General features: G+C 37.7%; 1 protein-coding gene across 1 annotated transcript in view; it reads left to right on the forward strand.

Moving 5' to 3' along the window:
• Nucleotides 1-792: 792 nt before the first annotated feature.
• mphosph9 (M-phase phosphoprotein 9) overlaps nucleotides 793-25,799 on the forward strand; it is a 35,199-nt gene continuing 10,192 nt past the window's right edge. The window contains exons 1-21 of the mRNA XM_079804801.1: nucleotides 793-910; nucleotides 3,298-3,572; nucleotides 3,684-3,831; nucleotides 7,065-7,154; nucleotides 8,916-9,379; nucleotides 12,402-12,549; nucleotides 12,949-13,021; nucleotides 13,206-13,291; nucleotides 13,879-13,989; nucleotides 14,074-14,489; nucleotides 17,842-17,991; nucleotides 18,496-18,583; nucleotides 20,141-20,356; nucleotides 20,456-20,503; nucleotides 20,592-20,656; nucleotides 21,563-21,664; nucleotides 22,712-22,834; nucleotides 22,926-23,086; nucleotides 24,185-24,358; nucleotides 24,456-24,576; nucleotides 24,667-24,767. Coding sequence (XP_079660927.1) covers nucleotides 3,334-3,572; nucleotides 3,684-3,831; nucleotides 7,065-7,154; nucleotides 8,916-9,379; nucleotides 12,402-12,549; nucleotides 12,949-13,021; nucleotides 13,206-13,291; nucleotides 13,879-13,989; nucleotides 14,074-14,489; nucleotides 17,842-17,991; nucleotides 18,496-18,583; nucleotides 20,141-20,356; nucleotides 20,456-20,503; nucleotides 20,592-20,656; nucleotides 21,563-21,664; nucleotides 22,712-22,834; nucleotides 22,926-23,086; nucleotides 24,185-24,358; nucleotides 24,456-24,576; nucleotides 24,667-24,767 — 3,124 coding nt within the window. The 5' untranslated portion in view covers nucleotides 793-910; nucleotides 3,298-3,333. The remainder of the gene's footprint in view (nucleotides 911-3,297; nucleotides 3,573-3,683; nucleotides 3,832-7,064; nucleotides 7,155-8,915; nucleotides 9,380-12,401; nucleotides 12,550-12,948; nucleotides 13,022-13,205; nucleotides 13,292-13,878; nucleotides 13,990-14,073; nucleotides 14,490-17,841; nucleotides 17,992-18,495; nucleotides 18,584-20,140; nucleotides 20,357-20,455; nucleotides 20,504-20,591; nucleotides 20,657-21,562; nucleotides 21,665-22,711; nucleotides 22,835-22,925; nucleotides 23,087-24,184; nucleotides 24,359-24,455; nucleotides 24,577-24,666; nucleotides 24,768-25,799) is intronic.

The following is a 25,799-nucleotide window of genomic DNA, read 5'->3' on the forward strand; positions in this document are numbered from 1 at the left end:
AAACTTCACCCAAAGGAGGATAAAATAAGATATTGTAATTTTGCATTAAAAAATGAAGCATATTTTGGATACATTATTTTTACATTTGTGAAAATATTTAATGACATTTTTCCTTGCTCAATTATAAGTATTGTAATGCATTCTCATATTATGTTTTGAGTTGTTCTGCTTTTATTATTCTCAGAAAATTGATTTATTGTATTGTATTGTAGGGCAAATTTTAAGTGAAATAAATTGCTTAATTGTGTTACACTTTATTTTTTATTTCATTTTGATGTAGTTACACTGTACTTACTCAAATAAGAACTGAGTAATATTAATTAACTATATTTACTTACTACACAGTTACAGTTGGGATTTGGTTTAGGGTTTATTACTTGTAATTATGCATAATTTACTGTTATTATGTAGTAATGTGCAACTTCGTGACGTTAAAATAAAGTTTTACCCTTAAATATAATTATTTTTTAAATAACATCAAAGTGCATAGTAAAAGAAAAAAATCTGGTCCCAAAAAGGTTTTTTTTTAAGCAAATGTAATAAAATGTGTATTTATTTTGATTACTGACGGAAATAGAACCAAGGCATTTCCTAACAGGTGAAATGCACCCGTTACTAAAAAGACCAATCAGAGCCACTGTTGTGCTCTCAAAATGCGCAGAATCCTGCAAAAGAGCCAATCACAGAGCGTGAAGTGACGTTAACTGTTGGCGCTGGCCAATCAAGTGACGCCTTTCGAACTCGTTCGGCCAATGGCGGTTCGCGGCGCAGTGTGTCGTCGTTGGGTGCTTAGAACGTTAGAAGGTTGAGCGAGAAGCCGTCAGTGACAGATGAAGAGAAAGAAAGAGGGCGCGCGCGGCACATGAGGAAATGTCAAAATGGGAGAACAAGCGATGAGAAAAAGTAACAAGTAAGTGTCTCGTTACTTGCGAGTTATTATCATGGTAAGTGTGTCAGCGCTTGTGCTCGGTGGCTCGCGGGATGCAGCTGCAGAGGTGATGCGCGTGCTGTGTGTGTGGCGGCTGCGCGAGGGAACAGGAAGCGCCATAACGAGATATCTGGATCTGTTTTGCTGGCATGTCCACATCTTCTATGAACCCGCTTCACATCTTTTAAAATAGATATGCGATAAAAACACCACCGGCTGGGTTTGTAAGTTGCCAGATTTGATTTGTATTGTTTCTTGATCTGATGATGGCATAATGTGTATGTGGTTCTGGCTTTATGGTTTCATTTAATTTAACTTACTGTTGGTCTCCATCCAAGTTATGACCAATGAATGACATTTGTTGTGAGAATATGCCTGTTGTTGTCAGACTGCATATGTGTTTACCAGATGTGGCCTGACAGTCTGACAGCTGGATTCTTGTTTATGCTTTAACCATTAAAAATAATATTATGAATTATATGTTATTTTCTAAGTTCATGGTAGTCGTGAAACATCGTTGTGATGGAGCTTAAACTCTTGATTCTGTAGATTTGATCTGCTGCATGTATTTTAAAGATTTAGCATATTGTATTAAGATGAATTATGAATTGTAAACAAATCCTTTGTGAAAAATAAGTTTGCTTGAATCCTATTGAATGTGCGTTTGTATTGTACTTCAAATCTTAAAAGTATATATTAAAAGAAACAGTAACACTTTACAATAATGGTCATTAGTTAACATGAACTAATAATGAACTGCACTTATAAAGCATTTATTTATCTTTGTTAATGTTAATTTCAACATTTACTAATACATTATTAAAATCTTGTTATCATTAGTTAATGCACTGTGAACTAACATGAACAAACCATGAGCAGCTGGATTTATATTAACTAACGTTAACAAAGATGAACAAATACAGTATCAAATGTATTGCTCATGGTTAGTTCATGTTAGTTAATACATTAACTAATGCTAACTAATGACCATTATTCTAAAGTGTTACCAAAGAAACTGTACTTACAGATAATATAACATTAATAACTAAAAGGCCACTTACGTGTATTTAAAGAGAGTAAACCTGTTTCTTAATACACTTTTAAAAAGTGCACTTTTGGTAATGATGTCAAATTAAACATTTTACATTAAAGTACATTTTAAGACAGTATGTTTTAAGTGTACTAAACTGCAGCTTCTTCATCACAAATGTGCAATATTTAAATACACAACACATTTCAGTAAATAGAAATCACATTAATGTTTATTAAATGTCAGTAGATTCGGTAAGAACGTAGAGGCAATTATGAAATTACACATAAAGATGTACTGAAGTCCTACTTAAGTATGTCAAAAAACACTCTAAAGCAGGGGTTTTCAAACTGGGGTCCCGGGACCCCCAGGGGTCCTCAGAAAAGACAAAGCAAACATGGATAAAGTCTACCAAACATTATAACTGTTTCATTTCTAAATGTGTCTCTTCTTTCTTATCGTATACAAACTTCCCAGAATTGTATATGTTTGCTTTGTATCTTTTTGGTGAGTTTTCTCACTATAGTTCTCTTTTTCTTATTCACTGGGGTTATTGATGCAGGACGTAAGCTACGTATATATATTTTTATTCTGACAGTAGCTTATACAAATCATTTTTAATTGAAAATGTTCTTCTTCAGGTTTATACATCCAACATTAGATATAGCCAATTTAAGTTTGGAGACAATATGTTGTATTTATAATGTCACACTTGCTATTTATCTAACAGTTTAAATGTTTTTTCATTCATAAAAATATATAGATATTATAGAGAAGGGGGTCCCTCATTAAAGATTCATCATATTTGGGGGTCCTTGGCGTCATAAAGTTTGAAAACCCCTGCTCTAAAGTAAATATACATTTAAACACTTTCATTTAATTCCAGGTAACATGTAATGAAGTGTCTACACTTATATTCTTTTAAAGTATATTATTTCTGTAATAAGTACTGTTTATTTTTTATTTTTTAAAGAACGCTAGTGTACTTGTTTTTCACAAGGAATAACATGGATGAGCGTTTTATTTCTTAACACGACAACTTATATGCATATAAAAATACATATTTTAGGTCCTGTAATGGGCCATTATTTGTAAACAATGTGTTTAACTATTCTTAATCAGTGGCAGATAGATAATTTTTTTATGTATCAATTGCAGGTAAATAATTCTGAAAGTAAAAATAGGCTTTATTTTCATGGGTGGGTGGCTAATTAGTTAAATATCTGGGCTGGTAATTGTAAGATCACAGGTTTGAGCACTAGTTGCTTTGGATAAGTCTCATCTCCATGTATTTACTCTTACGAAATGTATAAAATTCTCCTTTTTTTTTTTTACACAGCGCTCGCAGACGGTCACTGTACACGGCTGTTTAAGCATGTCCACAGATGACAGCATCTCTGAGGACGTGTCCAGCTCTGTGGCCTTGAGCCACGATCAAATCAGTGCCAATGGTGGGAAAGAGAGCGAGGCGTCCATCGTCTCCTCTGAGGACACAGTATCGGGTCTCCCCGAAGAAGAGCACTCCGCGTCCCACCCCGAGGGCTTCCTTCAGGCGACAGAAGGGGCAAACCGACCCTCAACCACACCAGCATGCAGCATTTCCAACAAAATAAGGTCTGTTTTTTTCATGTGATGTGTGGTGTTTTTGGCTTTACAAAGATACTGTCATTGATAAGCTGTTTTAAATCCCTCTGGGTGTCTTTCTACTCATGTCACATGCTTTAGGAATCTGTGTCTTCGTACTGAGGAGGAGTTCAGCTCAGGGAGAAGTTTGCCCTTCATCAACCCAAGCTCCCTGGAGACCCTCCGAGCCCTGGTCCAGGAGATCCAGAGCAGCGGGGAGACCGACCCTGAGATTTGGAAGAACTGTGAGGTGCGCAGATGCCCGAGACCACACTGTCCATTCATTCCCTCATGTGGCGTTATGAAGCAGCCGTCATGGCCCAGGTTTCTGGGCCATCGTCTGGGGTCTCCCCTAGGAGTCGAGCCGACAACAGCAGCCACTCCCAGAGCTGTGGAGAACATCCCACAATGCAGCTGATCCCTGACATCCCAAATTAGATCATTTAGAAGTATCTTGAAGCCTTTAAAATTGGCATGGAAAATCACCCTATTTTCTAAATGCATATTATAGATCTTAAAGGTGCCCTAGAATGAGTTGAAACAATATTTTAAATTGTTCTCTGATATCTACATAGAGGGTTTGTGGCTTATTTAAGGGAAAAAATTGTCCAGATACAGTTTTACAGGTCCATTTACAACCCTAGAAATTGTCCTTTGAACAAAATGGTCTGTTTTTGCCTTATTTGGAAGGGTCATGAATAGTAATGTGGAGTTCTGCTCTGATTGGCTGTTTCATTTCGCGGTTAATTTCAGTAGCTCACAGTGACAGCAAACACATCTCTACTGTCCGGCATGACAATGGAGAGATTAGGCATCCAACCTTATATGTTTGAGCCTGTTTCTGACGAAGATGCAGATTTTGAGTAACGACCAGATTGTTTTGAGATTGGAAATGGACGCTTCTGAGTGGTAAATTTAGTCTTTATTTTCAGTAAAAACCTGCAAAACGTAACTGTTGCTGACGTTAGCTAGAAGGATCGAGTGAGCTATCTGTAAGCAACTAAACTAACGTAGTTAGCTCCTGAGTTATGTGTTGGTGATGAAATATAGGCTTGGACAAAAGGGATTGCCATATGTATCTACGGTTGTATTTTGTAGATTTATATGACAACACTGGCAGGAAATAATATTAACCTTTGTCATTTGACATTTGTCATACAATTTACATGGTTTCCGCTGGGTCTTAAAAAGTCCAATAAAGTCTAGAATTTCAAAATCAAAATTTTAGGCCTTAAAAAGTCTCAAATTCGTGGAATTATTCTGTTCTAGGTCTTAAATAATTTTAAACAGGTCTTAATTTTCCTATGTCCATGTAACGCTACCTCTAATGCTCATTGAAATACTTCAATACTTCAAACCGCAGCGCTCTGGAATGTTTTGTTTTTTAATTCCGTGGTGTTGTAGTTCTTTCTTTTGCTAGTCCAAATTTAATTTGCTGTATTACGACTACAAATGAGACCAATATGTAACTTATATTGCAGCTAATCAGCTTTCGTGTTATTGGCGCGAGTCTCTTTAGGATTGTACCACAGACACATAAAATGGATTTTATTCTTCAGCTAATAGTCCTCAAGTTTTTCGCATTTCCGTGATTACTAAATACAATGAAAAATCAACAATACATTTTTTGAGGTCCTGCATAATTTGTAATTTCTCCGCAAAATAATGGCAAAAAAACAAAATAAACAAGATTTATGCATTTGGTTTGTTCTATGGTCATGTGTGACTATTGTGCATCTAATATAATACATAATATAGTAAATGTGGTATCCTATTATGCAAATTTCTGGAAATTACCACCACAAATTCAGTCATTTTGATCTCAAAAATCAAAAAAAAAATCGAAATCCTGGTGAGATTGAGCTATGGGGAAGTGCAAGTTTATCGATACAAGTTTATCGATTTGTTCAATTTGAATAAATTAATTTACTTTGCAAGTAATTTTGTGACTGCATTTCCTTCAAATAGGTCTTAAATTTAATTAATAATGGTCTTTTAAAAGGTCTTTAAAAGTCTTAAATTTGACTTGGTGAAACCTGCAGAAACCCTGTATTTAGTTTTGTATGCTAGTTACTTGGAGTTGCCTATTGTTACTGTACTAGCATCTTGCGTTGGATCTAGACAACGCAAAGTAAATTATTGTTGATGTTGTCTCACTAAGAAACTTTCAATTTAATCATAAATGGTTTCGACAGTCAAGAAGTGGATAAAATCACTACTTACTGCTTGCGGGAATATAGTTTGAATTGCCGCTTCTCCAGTATCAGACGCTGAGTGAAGCCTGTTTGATATTGTCCCAGGTTAAAAAAACTGTCCGTGGTGAAATGGGCCGAGCAAACGAACAACTTTGAATTAAATTGTTGTGGTATCCGGTTATAGATAAACATCAACCATGCCTGTTGACAGTTTTGTTCTGTGGGAAGGGTGTGAAAAGGCCTCACGTCCCCTTCATAGCCTGGAACATAAATTTTATTTCCATGATCTGCCATTTTTGCTATCCTCACGTGATGCTTGTTTCTTCACAATACCTGCAGAACTTCCGATGATTCGGGTGTGCAGTTCCGCCTGGCCTTGAACATGGGCTGGCATATGCAAATCTTGGTGGCGTAATTACATTAATGATCCTGACAGTTGCGTCACAGTCGGTGTTATGTTGAGATTCACCTATTTTTCTGTGGTGTTTTTCACGCACAAGATTTACATATGAAGGAGGAAGCAATGCTGTTTGAGACTCACGGTATGTGATTTCCATGTACTGAACTCTTGTTATTCAACTATGCCAAGGTTAATTCGATTTTTCAATCTAGGGCACCTTTAAAGGATTAGTTGACTTTAAAATGAAAATTATCCCATGATTTACTCACCCTCTAGCCATCCAAGGTGTATATGACTTAAGATTATATTAATAAATATCCTGATGCTTCCAAGCTTCATAATGGGAAAGAATGGGGATACATTTAAAAAAAAAGTGCATCCATCCATCATAAATGTACTCCAGACGGCTCCGGGGGTTAATAAAGGCCTTCTGGAGCAAATCGAGTTTTTATATAATCTTTTTAATTATAAATGCAAGTTTCTATTCTAATTTGTTGTTGAAATATAAACATTTAAATGGTGACTGTAATATTTAGTTTGATGACATGCATAAAATAATGAACACAACAACAGGTTAAGTAAAAATATAATGAAAATGCAATATAGGCCATATATTTACAACAGAAAAGATATTTCGCTACTTCTGTTTCATCGCCACTTTAAAAATGTTATATGTTGAGAATGGTCACATGGTAATCAAGATTTCTGTTGGTTTCTTTTGTGAGATTGGCAGTAGAAATGTCACACTGAAACCTCTATTTGCTCATCTAACTAAAACACACCAATTTGTCTGTCTTATCATTTCCTTCACTTGCATCCACAGATTCTGTGTTTATCCTCTTATTAAAAAGCAGACAACGTAGTGACTGTGTTTTCTTGCTCAATCAGGGCCGGTGGCTTCATCTCTTTCAGTTGGTGGAAAAGCAATATCAAGAGCAAATCCTTGCTCAGCAGGAGCAGTACCAGTGCCAAATACAGGTATGTTTCTCAAAGGATCTGACTGGACTGTTACCAAATTATTATGTGTGTTCATGTTGCCAAGGGTTCAAGTGTTGTGCTTTGTATCTGATGCCGACAAGGTGCTTCAGTGTGTTTAATCTGGTTATGCTAGTCTAAGGGCGTTTTCACACCTAAAGATAATTTGTTTTGTTCTGAAACGGGGACTTAATTTGTTACAATGCTGAATTTTCTTCTTGGTTCGGTTGACTTTTACAAGGCAACCTTTCAAAGCGTACCAAAATGTGTTTATGGAAGTCACATGCGAGTACAACTCTCCTCTTATTGGTCAGAGTTTCCTCTGCGTCATCCATCAAGATGATTGACAAGTTCGCTCCATGAGCTTATTGTGGCTTTATTTGTGACTGTCGAGACACATGCAAACACAATACTAATGTAGACGTCATTGCCGCTGTTAAATTATATACTACATTTACACAACGCAATTGACCTATCGGGAAGCCCCGACCCCCTTAGTTACTGTTGCTAACTCGGACAAACAAACGGAGTTGCTATATCTTACAATGACAGCTGTCCGTGTGAAAACCTTATCCCAAGATGTTTTTGGACACAGAATGTAGCGTATATCCCGTCCGTATGATGGTTTATCAAGTTTATTATGTCCTTTTTCACTCCAAAAAATATTTGGTAGCATAAGAAGTGCGCATTAACGTCTCATTCACAAACTCTCTCTCCGTTGCATTACCATTAACATACACAGCAAATTACACAAAAACACAGGGTGCAGTTAATAACTGGTAAACTTTGTATCTGCAAAACAACTCCGATAAACTGCGTGCAAGCTCTCCCTTTCACTACCTGTAGACTCTAACACCTATCAAAATAGGAGTCCTCCTTAGTAAGACAGATAATGTAGACCTTAAACATATCTAAAATTAAGTTGATTTACATATAACCAGTTTAATAGGGAGATGCACTGAAATGTAGACCTTCGTGTTTTTGACCTACAGTGTTACATGACGTGAGAACAGTTAGTTATTTTGGTTTGTATGTTAGCAGGGACTTTAATCGTAACTTAACGAGAATATGATAAACACAAAATCCTCTCAGGATACCTGGAATCAGTGTTACAGTACCTCAAGCACGGCATTTTAGCATTTTTGTAGCATAAACACCATCAAACCGATGAGAGCTTCGGATTTTCCAATGTTTCTCTATGGCGCCGACAACTAAAGATGTCCGAGTTCCGGCCCCAGCGCAACCGATACTCAACTGCTATTGGCTCATCTGCGTTCGAGGGGAAGGGCTTACCGATAGGTCAATTACACAACATTTTAAGGTGATGAGAAGCTCTTTTGGTTTTCAACTGTGATGTGCTGACTCACAGAATCAGACACTACTGCTATTTATTTAGCATATTTCCCGTTATGTATTATAATACCATTTGGTTCGTTGGTCCGTTGGGTCGTTGGGTTGCTTTCACACCTCAAGCGAACCGTCTCAGAGTTTGTTTGCAATCGGGCCAAGACCACCTCGTTCAGGCGGTCTCATTGTTTTGGTGCGGATCCGAGCGCGATTCCCGTCTTCACATATGCTTGAACTAACCAAACCAAGGGAGAAAACGCACCACGTTCCGAAACAAACACTCAGGTGTGAAAGCACCCAAAGGCTTGAAACACATTTCTGTGAATGCACATGCTTCAAAACTTGAGTTAAAGTGATAGTTCACCAACAAAAATGGAAATTCTGTCATCGAGACAGTTCTTGCATGTTTTCTTCCAGCTCATACAGGATGAAATTAAGGCGTTAGTGCAGTTACAGAACCGCCTAGTCAGCACACAAACACACTCTCTGGAGCCCGGTAAGATCCACAAGCCTCTAGAGGACCCGGCGGCTGAGAACACATTCACGTCGTCAGCTGCGGGACCGTTGTCACATCCCCAGCTCACCGTTCACCCTCAGGAGAGCTCGGAGGAGGGGATGGTTACCGTGCTGAGCAGCGGATATGGGACTCTTTCCACCTGGGAGCATGGGTTAGAAACAGGGCGGCCCAGTTCCATAGAGGGTCGGGATGAGGCGATGTGGTCCCCGAACCAGCAGGATGGCAGTCTTACACCATCCCCTATACCTGACACAAGCCCACTGGGCCAGAACCTGCTGAGCAGAACCATCACAGCCAGTGACAAACTCCAGATGCCTGCGATGATCACACCTGATACCCTGACTGATAAACGGAGAGTAGTAAGGTAAAGCTGCAGTTAGTCAAGTATGATTGGAGTCATCAAAACTGAAATGACACAAATTAATGAATGGGAATTTGGGTGTAACGATACACTCGTGTCACGATTCGATACTATCGCTATACTAAACTCACGATACGATATTTATCGCGGTATTAAAAGCCCAAATAAAGACTTTTTTTATTATTATTTAAATAATAATATTATTATTATATTATTATCAGGACACAAATATACCCCGATTGCATTACTACACATTATATATAGTAGTTTAATGTAGTAACTTCACTGAAACTCTTTATCTATAATTTTTTTGCATGCAGTACACGCGCCGCACTCACACAGACTCTCCCGGTGCTCGCTATGTTCCGCCTCTCCTGCTATTAATGCATTATATAAATGTGATCTTGTGATTTAAATGATGTTTGCGATTTCACTTTGAGGAGTGTCATTTCGGCGTGTGCGCTTCAGATGATCAATACAGACTACCGGTACATCCGAGAACTTAAAGGGTTAGTTCACCCAAAAATGAAAATTCTGTCATTAATTACTTACCCTCATGTCGTTCGACACCCGTAAGACCTCCGTTCATCTTCGGAACACAAATGAAGATATTTTAGTTGAAATCCGATGGCTCAGAAAGGCCTCCATTGGCACAATGCACAGTTCACTCTCAAGACCCATAAAAGGTACTAAAGACGTCGTTACAAAGTCCATCTCACTACAGTGGTTCTACAATAACTTTATGAATCGACAAGAATTAGTTTTTGTGCGTAAAAAAATCCTAAATAACGACTTGTATAGTGATGACCGATTTCAAAACAATGCATCATGAAGCTTCGAAGAGTTATGACTCAGCAAGTCGAATCATGATTCGGATCGCGTGTCAAACCGCCAAACTGCTTAAATCACGTGACTTTGGCGATCCAAATCGCTGAATCGACTCACTGATTCATAACGCTTCGAAGCTTCATGATTCATCAATCATTAATGACAGAATTTTCATTTTTGAACTAACCCTTTAACTGTCAATTTTGTCACCGCCCCTTTTTAGGGGAAAATAAACTAGACTTCCCATAGACTTCAATACAAAATAGCGGCACAAAAACAACCTCCGTAAACAGCCGGCAGGCGTGAATAACTTAAGAAATCACTAAGATTAAACATGTCAAGTAAATATATGTCCAGCCTGCCTGCCTGCCAACAGCGTGAAAGATACATCCACACACTTAATTTGGTAAATTTCATGTCCCTTCATTCTCCCAGCGTCAAATTGGTGTAACAAGTGAATGATTTTACTTCGTTTTTGAAAGTAAACATCTTTAAATGTATATTTTATGTCTTTATATTTAGAGTACTGAGTGCACTTTTCTGTCCAGCCATACAACTAGCCTGACTTAGCTTCTGATAGCATCATCCGTACTTCATGATTCAAAAACTAAGTAAAATCATTCTCTGGCTTACCTGGTGACTCGATGAGGTACGAGTAAATGTCCGGGTAAAACACCTCTGGCCACTGGGTGGGGTTGTTACACCAATTTGATGCTGGGAGAATGAAGAGCCATGTTTTTTAAGTTGACCAAATTAATTGTGTGGATGTATACGGATGTAATTCTGCCGGCTGTGTACGGACGTTGTTTTGTGCTGGTATTTTGTATTGAAGTCTATGGGAAGTCTAGTTTATTTTCCCCTGAAAAGGGGCGGTGACGAAATTGACAGTTAAGTTCCCAGATGTGCCAGTAGTCCGTATGCAATCAGTCACAGTTCTAATCACAAGAAAGCGTGTCAAAATGAGTATTCCCAAACTTTAAATGTTTAGTTCTGCATTTACTCACATTTGAACGTCTGTGTTTACTACAGTATGCGTCGTTGTAAATCTGTTCATCATATAAAGCCATCGTGTCTCTTTAGTAGACTTGGATTTGGATTAGACCACTCGATTGATTATTTTTACGATGCTTTTATGACATTTTTTGGGGATCTTTTTAAGTTTGAGAGGAATGGACTTTAAATGGAGGTACTTCTCTGGTTTCTTGAAAAATATCTTCATTTGTGTTTTGAAGTTGAATGAAAATCTTATAGGTTTGAAATGACATGAGGGCGAGTACATGATGACAGAATTTACATTTTTGAGTGAATTATACCTTATAAATACAGTAAGCTGAGCCTGGGATAAAACTAACTATATCTCGAACCATATTGACATCAACGATATATATCGTCGCATTTTTATACTGTGATATCTGGATATACGATGTATCGTTACATCCCTAATGGGAATTAATACATGAATCAACTTTATTTAATAATCAACCCTCATTGTATATAAACATTTACATTGCTCATAAGACTAATCTTTTTAATAATAAAATTAAGTTTGTACTTAATTTTTAAAACAATATATAAACATTTAATTGGTGAACTGTAATAACTTGTTTTCATTACTGATTTATTTAAACATAACCTGTTATCTTCAGTATACAATGCAAGTCAAAATACAATGAATATGTAATATAATGCATATAGTTATCAAAATGCTTCTCTCTAGAGTTATATTTTAAATAAATCTGTAAATAAATTCAGTCAAATGTGTTTAAACTTTTGACTATAATCAAATACGTAATAAATAGAGCATTTATTGTTGTAGTCAGTGTTTTTATCTTAACTAAAACTAAACTATTAAAAACTATTCATTAACTGAAATGAAATAAAAACACACAAAAAAAAAATAGAAATACTGTCTTGACAACTCATCTGTGAAGTTGAAGTACTACAATTACTAACTAAAATTAAACTAAAACTGAAAAATAAATGAAAACTATTTAGAAATATTAAATAATAAACAAAATGACTAAAAAGAAAGATACATTTCAAAATGAAAACTAAATATAAATTAAAAGCTGATTCAGAGTATTAATAAAAACTGTAATAGTATGTACTAAAATAACACTGGTAGTAATGAACTCTGTCAAATAGTTTTTATAACATTAATAGATGTAGTTGTTTTGTGTTGTTATATGTTGTGTAGTCAACCTCTGACCTCCTGGGCCCAACGGCAAAAACACAGACAGAGAAAGAGCAGAACGGCACAAAACCGGACGCCACATGTGGAGGATCGAACAAGGAGCACAGCAGGAGCAGGATCTCCTAAAGAGCACACAGATCATTTACCTGATGTAAGCAAATATTAATATTGAATGATTGTTTATTTATTTATTTTAAATAACAATGAGCAGCAGGGATGCATGAGATATCTGTGAGCATATTGGCAATTGGGAAGCTTATTTTTTTTAACTAATTTAACCAGTAAACTCTTCTTTCCTTCTGTATAATAATATTTGGATGTCACATTTCACTTTCTAAATTTAAAGACAGAAAAGATTTTTAATTGGTCAATTTCTTTAATGCATCTTTGATTTGTATTTTTTTTCAATTGTGCATAATTTGCTGTTTCAGAGATGAGACGAAGCATCAATGTTCAACGAATTACTTTGAATGTTCATAGAGACCTCTGTGCATTTGGAAATTGCTTTCTGAACATAATAAACATCTTTTTTTTCTGGCTTTTCCCCCAGCGTGGATGCAGCGCAGCCTCCATGAACCCATTGCCTCTAAAGAGAAGTGACAGTCTGGTGTCTGAAGCCTCAGGTAACACGTTTCACAGAGAATCAAGCTCCGCTGTCTGTCTAACAGCACACTGGAGGCATGTGATTGTGATTTGGTGGGGATTGTAATGTGTACTATTACGAGGTTTTGAATTGGTGCTTAAGACTGAAGTCATTTCTATTGTGAAATTGCTGTTCACATATTCTAATTCTGTTTGATTTTTCAGGCCTATCTTACTGGAAGCTGGATGAGAGTGAGTTATACCGCCCTCTACCGGACAACTTTGAAAGTGCTTCCTTCGTCCTAATGCAGGTAAATTGTTATTAAATAAATTTAAAGTCATTAATGGTAAACTCATTAATTAATAAGAAAACAATGTAGATGAAGAACGTTTTGGCGCCTAAAGATTCCCACCCCTGATATGCAACTTAGTGCAGTTGCTGATATTTATATAAACTCTGTAGTTTTATCATGTAAATGCAATACAATGATTATTGAGAGAAGAACAAATAAACTTTCCAGAGCCTGATGGATCATATTTGATACTCGCCTTTAACATGATTTTTATGCAAAATCTTTTATGGATAATCAAGTAAACATATGTTGCTTCAGTCCAGCAAATGTTCATCTTCGACAATATAAAAGTCATTCATATGTTTACTTTCACAGCAAAAAAGACATGTGAACCACAACCTGAATGTGGATGTTTAAACTATCAATCATACGACAAAAGGCATGAAAGATTATTTAAAACAGGTTTTTATGTAAAGTTTTGATGATGTTGAGCATTTAGAGGCCTTAAAATGTGCGTATCAAATATAATACAGGATTAAGTCTGTACTGTTAAACACTGAGCTTTGCGCCTCAGACTCTTTGAATGCAGACTCTGTTGTACACAGAATCCAGATGAGAACCGTCTGTCTCTGCGGGAGATCTACCAGAGCAAAAGAGTAGATCCCAAAGGCCACGAGTGGGACTCCTTAATCAACTCCTCCACCTCGTCTCCTCAGGTCAGAGCAGAGCCAATTAAGACGAGAATTAATTAAGGAGCAAAATGTCTAGTTTCATCCCTCACCTGTTGCTCGCTCACCCAGGTGTTGACTCTGGACTCCACGGTGCATGTGAAGCACTCAGATCGCACGTCAGGCTTCACGTCGCCGTCCCACTTCAGCAGTCCGTCTGCGCAGGTCCGGGCCTGTCCTAGCAGCAGCGACGCGCCCGTCAGTCCCGACTCCATGGCCCTGCGCAGCCACAGCGACACAGACTGCATCTCCAACGCCAGCAGTCTGTCTGCACAGCAGGCGCCAGACCGCACGTCTCCTTCCCCGTCTGCGCTGAGAGCAAACCAGGCCAACAGTGAAGATGAGGGCAGCCACACTGCCACGGTCACCGTACAGCCCAGAGGACCGTCTGCTCAAGAGATGTACAAGCTGAACAGAAGCAGCCCAGGGGCAGGCAATGGCAAACTGGAGCGGAAGACCTCGCTGGAGGACCCGGTTGTCCTCTCACTGTAAGAGTCCTGAAAGTCAGCATAAAATGCCTTTTACAATGCATTAAAGGGTCACTTCAGAGATTTAGCATTAGGCTTTGTATCAGTAGAAACCCCATAGTATATTTGAATTATGGTACTGTCCCCCCTCATATCCCCCTGAGACGAGAGAATTATGCATTTTATTTCTGGAAAAAATCCTCAGATGACGCAAATATCGTCATTTTGCGTCATCTGAGGATTTTTTGGCCAGAGGCTAAAGACTACAGCCACTAGATGGAGCTGTTCTGCATGATATCAACCCGCCCACAGGGGAGAGATCTCACGCACAGAATGTAAGACACAGACGGACAATCATAACGGATAATCACGGATACTCAGCGCGGTGCAGAGTAAAGTGAGTGTTTCAACTTTTCAACGAATTCCTGTGATAGTTTAGCTTCCATATGCGATCTGAAAACGTGCCAGACTGGCGCTTAACGTTACCTCAGCTCTTCGTGAGGAATGAAATCTGATCCTGCTGCGACTGTGACGTGACTTTCGTTCGGCTCACTCACACTTTATTGAAAAGACACGTTCAGTTTTTAATTGTAGTGTTTATTCTCTAACTGAACTAAATAATTTTATTACTATGAAGATCAAAATGACGGTGTACGGAGTGGCCTCTTAGGGCAGCTAAGCAAGTGCATTCTGGGAGTTGTTGTCTTTCATCCACATGAGACAAAAATACATTTTCTGTCTTTTCTCTGTCTAGAAGGCACCAAATTCAAAAATAATTTCACATTTCTACTGCATAAATGACCCAGTTTAAATACAAAGCTTAATGCTAAATCACTGAAGTAACCCTTTAATATCATTCAATTATTTTGAATAGCTTGGTCACAAAAAATGCATAATGATCAAACACTATCATTATTATTTTCCCTTACCATATGGCCTTGGCTGCATCCGCAGAAAGATGTGGATGTTTGGAAAAAGTTATTGGGATCCTATAAAAAACAATTATTTAAAATAACACGCACTATTCATGCTCCTTATAATTGCATTTAGAAGGCATTTACCAGTTGCTTTTATTCAGAGCGACTCACAAAAGTGTTTTAGCATCATTTACGAAACAGATTAATAATAATTTGTTACATTTATATAGCGCTTTTCTGGGTACTCAAAGCACTTTACATATAGACCCCTTGAAAGTTTGTGAACATTGCAACATTTCATGGTGGGAGGGGCTTAGCTGGAGGCAAAAAAGGCGCTGGACGCAATGTTGACAAGCGCGTTTTTGGAGGGATTTTGCAGAAGAAGGTTCGGAACTGTCCAAATATGTACAGTCACTGACTCTGCGGGACCATATCTTGTTCTCATTAGAAACAATTTAACCAGGCTTTGGATATTTCCTAGACAACAATACTTTCGGGTGGTTTGGGGAATTTTGTCAAGGCTTATTGTCTAATGTAACCTATCGCTGGGCTAACTATGATTGGCAATGTGGATTATTTTCAGAGACCATTCAAAGGATGGCACACACATCTATCGCTGTATGTTTGTTTAACATTTAAGCTAGCTAACGTTAGTGCGCTGAAGGTTGACGACTTTTCACCTATAAAACAGAAACTTGCTGATTTGCACTAGATAAAACCAACACACCAGTACATATGCATAGATTATTTTACCTGATATGAAGTGTGCACTGCAAACACAAGCATTATTTATGATTGTCTCCGTCCAGTCTGTACGCCGTATTGCATTCAACCACAATTGTCTTCTTGATTTCTGTGAAGGAATGTCTGCCGGGATCCGGTAAAAACTTTAGTTTTGAACCAAAAGTGCTGTTCCTTCTATTCTGGCAGCCAAAAACACAACAAGACGACATTTTAGAGCCAAAAACACAACGAGACAACATTTTAAAGTCAAAACCTCAAACTTTTAGCGCACCTGCTATGAGTTCTTCCTTATATTTTGCCTCCAGCTAGAGCGGTGACGTCACAGTGACGTAGGCGATTAAGGGGTCTATAGAGGGGGAATATCCTCAACCACCTCCAATGTGCAGCACCACCTGGATGATGCAACAGCAGCCATATTGCGCCAGGCCATGATGGACAGAGGCCAATGGGCAAATTTGGCCAGGATGCCGGGGTTACACCCCTAATCTTTTTCCAAAGGACATCCTGGTATTTATTATGACCACAGAGAGTCAGGACCTCGGTTTAACGTCTCATCCGAAGGATGGTGTTTTTTGATAGTATAGTGTCCCCATCACTGGGGTGTTAGGACCAACACAGACCACAGGGTGAGCACCCCCTGCTGGCCTCACTAGCACTCCTTCCAGCAGCAACCTGATTTTCCCAGGAGGTCTCCCATCCAGGTACCGACCAGACTCAGCCCTGCTTAGCTTCAGTGGAAAACCAGTTTTGGGTTACAGGGTGATATGGCTGCTGGATTAGAGCAGGAGACTTCTGTACATTAATTATTTGGGTCAGTTTTGATTTCATGAGGCTTTTTCTCAGCAAGCAATTTTGCGTTTAAAAGACGTCTAATAGCCGTCCAAACACAGCCCTGACGTCTAAAATTTGGGCTGTCAATGATAGACTAGTAATCTAGAACATGTCAAAGAAATGAAACCAAACACCTTGTAATCACTGTTAACTTTGCTTACATGATGGAATATCATACATCTCGCAAGTTATTTAGGCAAAAATGACATGTAACCAAATTCAAGGTTATTTTGGCTAGAAGTGGGTTACTCATAGCTGGACTATATCGGGTCTATAGTTAACCGAGACTGTCCTTAGACAAATATGTACACAAGTTTGTGGTCTTTAAAAAGAAAAAAAATAATTTCAGCAAGTATGCATTAAATTGATTGCATAAAGACATTTTTTAATGTTACAAAAGATTTCGTTTTTTTTTTAATTTTATTTTGAACTTAATATTCTCATCAAAGAATCCTGAAAGAAATGTTTCCACTAAAATATGAAGCAGCACAACTGTGTTCAACATTGATAATAATTAGAAATGTTTCTTGAGCAGCAAATCATCATATTAGAATGATTTTCAATGACCAGAGTAATGATGCTGAAAATTCAGCTTTGCCTCAGGAATACATTTAATTTTAAAATACTTTAAAATAGAAAAGAGAGTTATTTTAAATTGTAATAATATTTCACAATATTACTTTTTAATGCATTCTTTATCAAATAATTGCAGCCTTGGTGTGCCAAAAAAAGAGACGTCTTTCAAAAACATGAATAAATCTTTTTAATGGTAGAGTAGCTTGAGATGATTAAGGATAATCTTTATTAAGTGCTTTATTGAACCTATCCAATGCTATTTGGTGTATCCACACTAACTCGTTTGGTTGGTCTAATCTTGCTAGGCTGAGACAGAAGCTGAGAGAGAAACATTCCCGCCACATAGCCGATCTCAGAGCGTACTATGAAGCAGAGATCGGTGCCCTGAAGGAAAAGCTGGATCTGGTGAATTTGCCTCTTGACATGGAGAAAAGCAACCAGATCCTGCTTGAGAGGTGAGAAACAAGACACGTACATTTCCTACATTTTGTAGGATTGCATGCTACCAGATTGGCATCCACCAATATTAGCATTTTATCATGTTATCAATATCTGTCTTGATTTTGTCAGCTGCTAATATTCAAACACTGTTTTTACAGTACATTCAAATGTTTTGATGCCCATTTACATTGACAAATTCGGTATTTGTTATTACTAGCCAAACATAAATATCATCAGCCATTATTTCTATATTCGTGCATTCCTTATATTTGAATATTAAGTGTCACTGCTACATTGTTTCAGACTGCACAGTGAAATTCAATACGCTAATAATGAATAACTAGTAGGTCTAATGTGGTATATTGATATATTTGGCTCTTTCTGTTTTGTATCTGCGCTCACATCAGCACAGTGAGTCTGGTGACATCTGGTATCTGGTGTTTAACGCACGATAAACACTGTCATCGACGGAGTCCAATGCACTCTGACTGATTGTGTCTTTGATCATCGTTTGGCAGATGTCAGCACCTGGAACGAGCGTTAACGGAGGCGAGCACACGCATCCGAGAGCTGGAGATCAAAAACCACCTCTTGGAGAGACAGCTGGTATAAGTCACCGCCTCCATCTAAAACAGGAAATACATCAGTGGCTTGTGTTTGAGAGACTTGAATGTTGACATTGCAATTGTGCCTGTAGTCAGCTTAATTAATGATATACTATCACTTTAAAGGGGTCATATCATGGAAAACAGGATTTTTGGTGAACTTTGTAGACATTTCAAAAACTCAAAGCTTCTTCCCCAATATATGCAGAACATTTACTATGTTGGCTTGAGAAAGTCAATATTCTGATCCACCATTTAAACTTACTAGTGTTAGACCTGATTCATGCCAAAAGTTTTGGGACGCCTGCCTTTACATACACATGAACTTTAATGACATCCCATTCTTAATCCGTAAGATTTAATATGGAGTTGGCCCACCCTTTGCTGCTTTAACAGCTTCAACTCTTCTGGGAAGGCTTTCCACAAGGTTTAGGAGTGTGTTTATGGGAATTTTTGACCATTCTTCTAGAAGTGCATTTGTGAGGTCAGGCACTGATGTTGGACGAGAAGGCCTGGCTCGCAGTCGCCGCTCTAATTCATCCCAAAGGTGTTCTATCGGGTTGAGGTCAGGACTCTGTGCAGGCCAGTCAAGTTCCTCCACACCAAACTCGCTCATCCATGTCTTGCTTTGGTCACTGGTGCGCCGTCATGTTGGAACAGTAAGGGGCCATTCCCAAACTGTTCCCACAAAGTTGGGAGCATGAAATTGTCCAAAATGTCTTGGTATGCTGAAGCATTGAGAGTTCATTTCACTGGAACTAAGGGGCCAAGCCCAACCCCTGAAAAACAACCCCCACACCATAATCCCCCCTCCTCCAAACTTTCCACTTGGCACAATGCAGTCAGGCAAGTCCTGTTCTCCTGGCAATTGCCAAACCCATACTCGTCCATCAGATTGCCAGACAGAGAAGCGTGATTGGTCACTCCAGAGAACACGTCTCCACTGAGTCCAGTGGCGGCATGCTTTACCCCACTGCATCCCACGCTTTGCATTGCACTTGGTGATGTAAGGCTTGGATGAGCTGCTCGGCCATGGAAACCCATTCCATGAAGCTCTACACACTGTTCTTGAGCTAATCTGAAGGCCACACGAAGTTTGGAGGTCTGTAGCTATTGACTGCACTGTGCACCTCAGCATGCGCTGACCCCGCTCTGTGATTTTATGTGGTCTACCACTTCATGGCTGAGTTGCTGTTGATCCCAATTGCTTCCACTTTGTTATAATACCACTAACAGTTGACCATGGGATATTTGGTAGTGAGGAAATTTCACGAATGGACACTGAGCTCCTGAGAGCGACCCATTCTTTCACAAATGTTTGTAGAAGCGTCTGCACACCTAGTGCTTGGTTTTATACACCTGCAGCCATGGAAGTGATTGGCACACCTGAATTCAATGATTTGGAGGGGTGTCCCAATACTTTTGGCAATATAGTGTATACCGGTGTGAAAATGTCCTCACCATGACATCCCTAATAATAGTGATCATGAATGACTGGAAAAGTAGTCAAAATGTGTTTAAACACTGTTCTATCCTAAAGCTTGTGTTTCTGGTCCAGGCGGAGTGGCCAGAACGATACGATGCGGCCAGCGCCACAGTCCAGACCCTGCAGCAGCGCTTAGAAGAGACCAAACACAGCAGCCGTGAGAAAGACGCCACCATGACCAAACAGAAGAACCGCCTGCGTCAGCTGGAGGAGGCCATGCAGAACGCCTGTAAGGAGGTGGATGAGAAAGAGGCCCGCATGAAGAAAGAACACAAGATGCTACAGGATGTGAGCCATGCAGAATCCTTTAAACGTCCCATGTGCTGTTGTGTAAGACCGTGAAGATCAATATGATGATGTGTGTTTCGTATCTTTTTTTTTTTGCAGCTCCTCCACGAGTATGATTCATTGAGAAGGGAGCATGAAGGAGCGAAGGTGAAAGCTGTTTTATCTGACATCATGACACAAATCGGCAAAATGAATACAAAGTGCACAAACTAATCAATTGTTTCTTTCCTAACAGGACAAGCTGGTCTCAAGTGAAAATAAGCTCTTTGATGCCAATGAACAAATATGTGAACTGAAAAGGTAGTCAGATTTAATTTAAAAATATGCATTTCGTCTCATCATATGAATTGCCATTTTAGAATTAAAATTAAAATGTATATTTAACAATTGCATTACATTGTTTAATTTTTTAAATGTTATAATAATTTAAATGTTAAAAGTCATATTTAACAAATATTAAAGCAAAGTCATATATTTATTTGTAATATATTTAATTATAACAATTATAATAATTATTTATGCAAATGAAAAATATGTTCTTAATATGTAATTATTTTGTGTTGTACAGTTTGTTAGTATGATTACTATTATAATTCATTATATATACCGTAGTGGCTGGAGGGTGTATTTGTTCTTAATGAAATATGAGGAAAATATTTATATATATATATATATTTTTTTTAATATGATGGAAGAGCAAAACAATAAATGTGGTTAAAGTGTTTATCTGACTAAATTTATTTGGCAAAAAAGGCAAACTGCAGCTACAGGTTTTATTTTACTATTCAAAACAAATGCATAGAAAAACAAAAAGCTCACAGGAAAAGCATAATCAGTTATTAATATTTAATTGGTTCTCTTGTTTTGCATGTGTTCATACTTTTTGGCCAGGCTGGCATACAAAAAATGATGTCTGCACAATTTAGTTTTGTTTCATTGCGTTATCACAATAACAATTGACTCCAAGCACAACTACGCAATATGCTTACGAAATCTTTACCAAATTTTAATAATATTTAAATAAAGATTTTCCTAGGCCAGACATCACTTTTAGCCACTACTGTATGTAACATGGGTAGTAATATGAATGCTATAGTTAAAAAGTAAATTATATTATATTTTTATATTATATATAATATATTTCCTTTTGTGTAGTAACTAAAGATCTTTAAGAATAATCATTTATGAATTTCTCTGGTTTTGAAGGGCCATCTCTAAGCTAGAAACTCAAGTCCGACAGCTGCAGCACGAGAATCTGGCCAAAACACGTCAATCTCTTCACAGTAACTCACAACCATCTGGAGCGGGGTACGAAACTCACAAAACATCTTCATCAGGGGTCTACGGGTGCTTTCACACTTGGTCTGAACCAGAGTTCGATTGCTCCCCTTCCCCCACTAGTCTCTGTTCACATTATATTACTTCGGTCTGAACCTCGGTATGCTTGCATCATCAAGCTGCATTCTATTTTTTTTTTTTTACCAGCGAACTATGCCAGAGTTCACACAGGGTTTCTGCAGGTCTTAAAAAAGGTTTTTACACAAATTAAGGCCTAAAAAGGTCTTTAACTAGAGCAGAAAAGGGCATTAAATGTTGCATGCATTGCAAAAAATATTGATATCTTCCTCAGTTTGTTTGTATCTAAACCTCCCTAAATCAGGATACATCTACTTGAGATGCAAATGTACAATGAAATCTTGAAAAATGTATCAAAATTAAATGGGTTTATTCTTAAAACATGAACAAATATCTGTCAATAACTTATGAAAACCTCCCTTTGAATTAAATAGATTTTTTCTCAGACCATTGGCAGATATTTGTTCTTGTTTTAATCCTAAATTAACTTCATTTGTACAGAAAATAAAATATTATATTTTGTCATTTTGCATCTCAAATAAATGAGTCTTATTTAAGAATCTTTTTTTTTTTTTTTTAATTAATAAAAAATTAATGAATATCTGTTGAAAGTAATATTTTCAAACTCTGAAGTGTTTCTCCCTAGTCATTTACATTTAGAGAACATATTTTGTTTCCTTCAGGTTATTCCTTAAATATTCTTTACTTGGTCTGAAAAGGGTTTTTAAAAAGTCTTAAATGTACCTTCATAAAGCCTGCAGAAACCTTATCACATGAACCATACTCCAGACAACCCTTTTTAGATGGACTCGGGTAAACGGTTGTGAAAACAGTGTTCGCATCAACCATATGAACTGAACTGTGATGTCTGTCGAACCCGGGTGAGGACCAAAAGAGCTAGTGTGAAAGCACTCTAAAACAGTGTTGTAGTGTTTTTTTTTTTTTTGATGCACTTGTTATCGCAGTTATTACTGAAACTCACAAATTGAATCTTTCCAGCTTGTTCCACCACCCTGATCTTCTGCTTTCACCAAGTAAAAGGCAACGGGATTTTGATGTCGGCATGAGGAACAGTGCTGGTCTCAGGGGTGAACAGACATACTCTGACCGAACAGCTAGAGGGTATTTCAATATTAATTTCTTTACCATGCTGTGCTGTGGCACGTTCACTTTGAGAAGGTAATTTCTGACCTGCGTTATCCTCTGTCATCAGGCGGCTGTCTCCACCAGAGAGAGAACAGACTCCGGGTCACTGTGAAGAGCCGAGGAAGAGGGATGTTCCACTGACGCCCATGATGAAGGCTCTGATCCAGATGGAGGACACTAAAGCCACTGAGGGACGTGTTCTGTCCAAGAACGGCTGCAGTTCATCCAGTATGTCTCGAAATGCTCCTTAATAAAACTGCATTTGAGGTTGGGATTAACATGACTGAATGGTGTCCAAGTGCCTTCTGCACATTTTTGGGAATTTACTGTAAATTGTGTAGATTGTTTTGCTTGACTTTTTTTAAACAGTAGTTAGCTACGCTACAAATAATTAACAATAACTAACTACACTGAATAATCTTAAGGAGGTAATATATTTTAATGTTATAAATAATCAGCCGTATTATTGTTGCAAGAAAGCAATGTGAGTTTCAATTAGGCTGACAGCATCAGATTTGAACACACACATTTACACTAAATAATAAAACAAAATTATAAATTTATCATAGAATTGAAAAATATGTATTTAACAAAATAAATATTTGTAAATTTTTTATATTTATTGACTGTAATATTTACTCTACCATTCAAATGTTTGGGGTCATTGGAATTTTTTAAAGAAATCAACTTTTATTCAGCAAGGATGCATTAAATTGATCAAAAGTGACAGTAAAGACATTTATAATGTTACAAAAGATTATATTTCACAAAATGTGGTTCCTTTGAACTTTCTATTCATCGTCAATAATCAGAGAAAGAGATGTATAAAAAAATATGTATTTTTGGTTACCAAAAAAATGTGAAGCAGAATAACTGATTCACCATTGATGATATTAATAAATGTTTCTTGAGCATCAAATCATCATATTAGAAAGATTTCTGAAGGATCATGTGACACTGAAGACTGGAGCAATGATGCTGAAAACTCTGATCACAGGAATAAATTACGAAGAGAAAGCAGTTATTTTAAATTGTAATAATATTTCACAATATTACTGTTTTTACTGTCTTTTTGATCAAATAAATGCATTGGTGAACATAAGAGACTTCTATCAAAAACATTCAAAATATATTGGGTATTTTATGAGCCCAAATTTTTGACTATCTATATTGTTTTTATATATAGGATTTATAGTAGCTATTATCTATAAGGAAAGCTACAATATTTTGAAAACTGCTGAGCTACTAACCCTAATCCTAACAGTTATTTAGGTACTTTTTAACATTCCTAACACTTCCAATTTCTATTTTGTGGTGTGTCTTTAGGGTTGGCTTGGAGGAGGCCTACGGTGGCTTTTGTGGAGAATTCTGTGAGAGACGCGGTGGAGGAGCGGAGCGGAGCTGTCCTGAGGGCCCAGAGGAGTCTCTCTCCAGAGGGCCACAGGTCATCATCTTTGCCCCCCAGAGCACAGAGGGCACAGATTTCTGTCACCACACCTAGTGAGTGACCCAAATCTTTGGATGTATAATGATGCCATTTTCAAAGTAACATAAAACTCCAACTTCACCGATTGTTGTTGTTTTATATTTATGTTAGCCAAGAGGGATACATTACTCACGCCTCTCTCAGCCAAGTCCAGTCCTAAGCGCTGCCCAAGTGAGAACTTCTCCACCGCGTTAGGTCACCCTCTTCCATCCCAAGAACACCTGCAAAGCAGGTAACATTTACTCTCCTGCTATCTGTTCTTGCCAACCGCGCTGATCAATTGTCAATATATAATGCGTCTCATAAATGCCTTGTTTTTTAGGATTGATTTTGATTTTGATCGAAATGGCATCAGCTCCTCTTTACCGTCTCATCCAAGTCCAAGGAAGAGGTTACAGTTCAATCACTCAAAGAGACTGGAAGGTATTGTTACTTTTTCAGCTTTTAGCTATCAAATGGTGACAATCCTAGAAGAAAAAAACAGTGATACTGACCACTATTTACAGTGCTTGTTCTTTCTTTTTTTAATCATCATATATATATATATATATATATATATTAGGTATATTCATTTAGTTTTTTTTCCCTAACCGAAAACCGAAGCTCGTTAAGCGATCATTTACTGTTAACCGACAAGATCATATTAAATTACAATTAAATTAAATTACAATAGATACGTTTCTGTGACCTATTAAAAATAACACAATTTGTTTTCCAGGGGTTTAGTTTTATATGCGCAAATAGCAGCATAAACAACAGAAGAATGTGAGGATTCATCTGCACATTACACACCTGCAGCACTTCTGTGAACGGAGAAAAACATAATAAAAGCATACATATATATATATATATATTAGGGCTGCAACTAACGATTATTTTTTTGATAATCGATTAATTGACCGATTATTTTTTAGATTAATCAGATAAAAAGCCCATTTGTTATTTTATTGACAAAACACATTATTCCACATTAGAGCTTAGACCGGGCCCAAAAAAATCAAGCCCGACCCTACCCAAGCCCGTGCACGTTGTGTCTGAGCCGGGCCGTGCCTGACAGATTACCTGTAATTATGAGCCCGAGCCCGATTTAAACCCGACCATTTTTTTAAAACGACGGCATTCTGACGAGAACGAGCCTGTAATGAGCGAAGCAGAGCGGTGTGACGCTCAGCTCAATAATCCGCTCTATGCAGGCACGCTCCATGAACCGCTCACCGGTAAAATGACGTTCGCTCAAATCCCGCTCAGACATGACATTTATCTGTACTGTAGCCTACTATACTTGTTGTTGCCATTAAACAATGTATTTTTTCATATTTATGTTTAAATATTATAATGTTATTTTTAAAGCAGCACTAGGTAACTTTTCAACCTTCATAATATATTTTCAAGACTCTTGTGATGATACATCGACTTACAATAGGTTGAATGACACGTCTGCCATAGCCTGACGGG

Source organism: Gobio gobio (assembly GCF_949357685.1).
Source record: "Gobio gobio genome assembly, chromosome: 22".
In the NCBI taxonomy this organism is placed as follows: Eukaryota; Metazoa; Chordata; class Actinopteri; order Cypriniformes; family Gobionidae; genus Gobio; species Gobio gobio.